This window comes from Lissotriton vulgaris, chromosome 1_2 (assembly GCF_964263255.1).
Source record: "Lissotriton vulgaris chromosome 1_2, aLisVul1.2, whole genome shotgun sequence".
NCBI classification, from domain to species: Eukaryota; Metazoa; Chordata; class Amphibia; order Caudata; family Salamandridae; genus Lissotriton; species Lissotriton vulgaris.
The window spans coordinates 219,975,387-219,978,426 of record NC_141686.1 but is presented as its reverse complement, the minus strand read 5'-3'; the positions used below and the strand labels follow the sequence as shown (position 1 = coordinate 219,978,426).

General features: G+C 41.4%; 1 protein-coding gene across 1 annotated transcript; it reads right to left on the bottom strand.

The window, feature by feature from the left end:
- Positions 1-721: 721 nt before the first annotated feature.
- Positions 722-1,660, bottom strand: LOC147735055 (olfactory receptor 5J3-like). Its single transcript, XM_086952582.1, has one exon. It carries the CDS (start codon positions 1,658-1,660, stop codon positions 722-724), a length of 939 nt encoding a protein of 312 aa, XP_086808708.1.
- Between the last annotated feature and the right edge of the window lie 1,380 nt (positions 1,661-3,040).

Below are 3,040 nucleotides of genomic sequence, written 5' to 3'. Positions count from 1 at the left end.
CTTCAAAATACCAGGGTTAATGCACTGCCCTTTCATTGTTACCTCTTGCTTGTGTTGACTGAAGCTGCCAGTATCATCGAACAGGAAGCCAAGATATCTGTACGTTTTCTCCAATTTTAGCCGGTGATCTTGTAGATACTGTGGTTCTTTTTTGTGAACCTTGCTACACACTACCATCAATTGTTGATTTCAAGTCATGTTGTTATTCTCTGAGTAGTTGGATAATTTGTTAATGAGATCTTGTAGGCCAACTTTCATTTGGCTAAGGAGAATCACACCATCTGAGTCTAAAAGATTGGGGACATGGAGCTCCCCTAGCTTTGGGGAGTGGGCATTTCCCTCATGAAGGGCTATGGTCAAACCTGCAATAAACAGGTTCAATAAGTATGGCTCTAATACGCAACCTTGTTTCAGGCCCTGAAAAGTATATATTTTCGGGAATTAGAAGGACCCATCCCCAACTCTTACTCTTGTCCAGGTGTCTGTTAAAATATATTGACAGGTTGCAACAAGGAATTCAGGAAATATGATATAGCTAGAATGACACACCGGTGAAAAAAATGCATGCCTTTTGAGTTTCCAAAAAAGTAGTAATATGTCAATGAAGACAACTAGAAATTCTGAGGAAAAATATTGCATGAATAAACAGGTTGTGCCAAAACCAAGTCATTTACATTTCAAGAATCTACACTATCATAGTGTGCATGTTCTAGCCTGCTCATCACCGGAAACTATTTTGCTTCAACAATATCTTTCTCAGAGCTTCTTTCACCTCATTGTTCCGCAGGCTGTATATAACTGGATTCAGAGCTGGAATCAATATAGCATGGATGACAGCCACCACTTTGATCTTCTCTTCTGAATCTTTTGAATTGGGCATTACCTCCATGATCAAACAACTGCCAAAGAAAAGAAAGACACATGTGAAGTGGGAGATGCAGGTAGAGGCGGCCCTGCGTCTCCCAACTGTAGTGCTGATCCTAAGGATGGCTTTGACTATTTGGAAGTAGGAAACAACAATAACAAAGAGAGAACCTGCCACTAAGATGCCAGCAAATACAAACCGTAAGAGATCATTTAAAAAAAAGTCTGTGCAGGATAGATTGACGAGTACTGGATAATCACAAGCAAAGTGATTTATGATGTCAGGTCCACAAAAATACAACCGATAAAGGCAAATTGCATGAATCAGAGAATGAAAAAAACCTCCAATGTATGATCCTATTGCCAATCTTATACACAGATGTTTGTTCATCTTTACTGTGTATAGCAGTGGATTACTTATCGCCACATAGCGGTCATAAGCCATCACTGCTAGGAGGCAGAATTCAGTACTGGCGCATGCACTGAATAAGTAGGTTTGGGCTATGCAAGCAGAGAAAGAGATTCTCCTCTCTCCAATAAGAAAGCCAGCCAGCATTTTAGGAGAGAGAACAGTAGACAAAGAAATATCCACAAAGGAAAGCTGTGCAAGGAAGAAGTACATAGGCGTGTGAAGGAGGGTGCTGCACCAAACAAGCAGCAGGATGCTGATGTTACCCAGTAGAGTGAAGACATAGACTGAAAGGAACAGCAGGAAGAGCAGCATCTGCAAGTCCGGCTCATTGGTAAGTCCTAAGAGGATGAATTCAGTCACAAAACTTCCATTCCCAGGATTCATGATCATATACAATAATGTTGCTAATGTCAGCCTGTGAAATAAAAAAAGACAAAGCAGTATTATGAGCTAGATTGGCTGGAGAGTTTTCAAAACTTGAGCAAGTATTATTTGCAAACCATAGTGAATAAAGCATTTTTTTTGCAGCCCGTTTTTCTTAAAGGAAAACAAGATGCATTTAAAAAAAAACTTTAAAGTGTCATTTATTTACAGTAGTCAGTGGTGCGTGGGAGGACTGCCTGCTCTTTAAAAATATTTGTTTCAAAATTCATAGAAGGGAAGAATCTCCCCTTTTATGAATAGTTAACACCTACTTTGAGGTGCCAGTAAAAAAATAAAGTGGAGAAGTGTGGCTCAATGATTAGAGCGGCAGACCCTGATGCAGCGGTCTAGCCTGGGACCAGGGTTCAATTCCCCACCTCGGCAGGTCTTGGGCTCAAAATTCTACGGACCTGATAATTCTCGCCTCGGTGCCTATTCCAATTATGGAGTCCCACTCTGGGCAATAGCTTGCTTAATCTCCACAACAGCCCCCACAACGCTAAGGATGCCTGGCCTCCACCTTGGGGGTGCCCAGGAGTGGACGCCTCACAGGGAAAGCCAGGATGGGTTCCACAGTGGTATTCGTACAAGCGCCTTGAGACCCTTACGGGTGAGTAGTGCGCTATACAAGTATCAATTTACATTTAATGTTAACAACCGTCTTCCTGTTTCAAAATATTCATACATACCAATGCTATTCTGTATTTATAAAGGACACTCTTAACATGCCATTTCCAAATACTGAATCATAAACACAAATGGTGACTTGGTAAGAGTTACCGAATCACATAGTTTTGATTTGCACATATTTAAAAGCATTTTTGAGGTCCGCACACAGAGTGATTCTGTGAATTGACCCATTTCCGACTGTAAAAATGACTTGTATACATGGCCCTAGAATCCTGCTTAAAGTAAATTGCTGGGTAAGGGCTGCCAATATGCACAAGTTAATGACCAAGGCACCAGTGAACATCCACACAAAAAATAGGACACAAAAAAGGGTTGGCCTCCTTCCTTTTGGACAAAGGGCCATATTTATAGACATTCAGCGCAGAAAGTAACCTTTATGTGCTGCACTCTGTGACGTGAAAAGGGCAGGAATGCACCGTATTTTAAGGACTGCAACACATTCCTCCCTTTGTCACTGTTCTGGCACCACCTTGGCTGCCAAGTGCCGACGCAGTTAACCTTTCACCATGCTGCAAGGGTGCCTAGGTTGTAAGGAGGTTTGCTTTTTGTGCAGGATGGGGCACCTTCCTGCATATAAACAATCACCCTTTTCCCTGTAATTATATGTACAACTAATAGATTTGTGTTAACTTTATTGTATACCCTTGATTC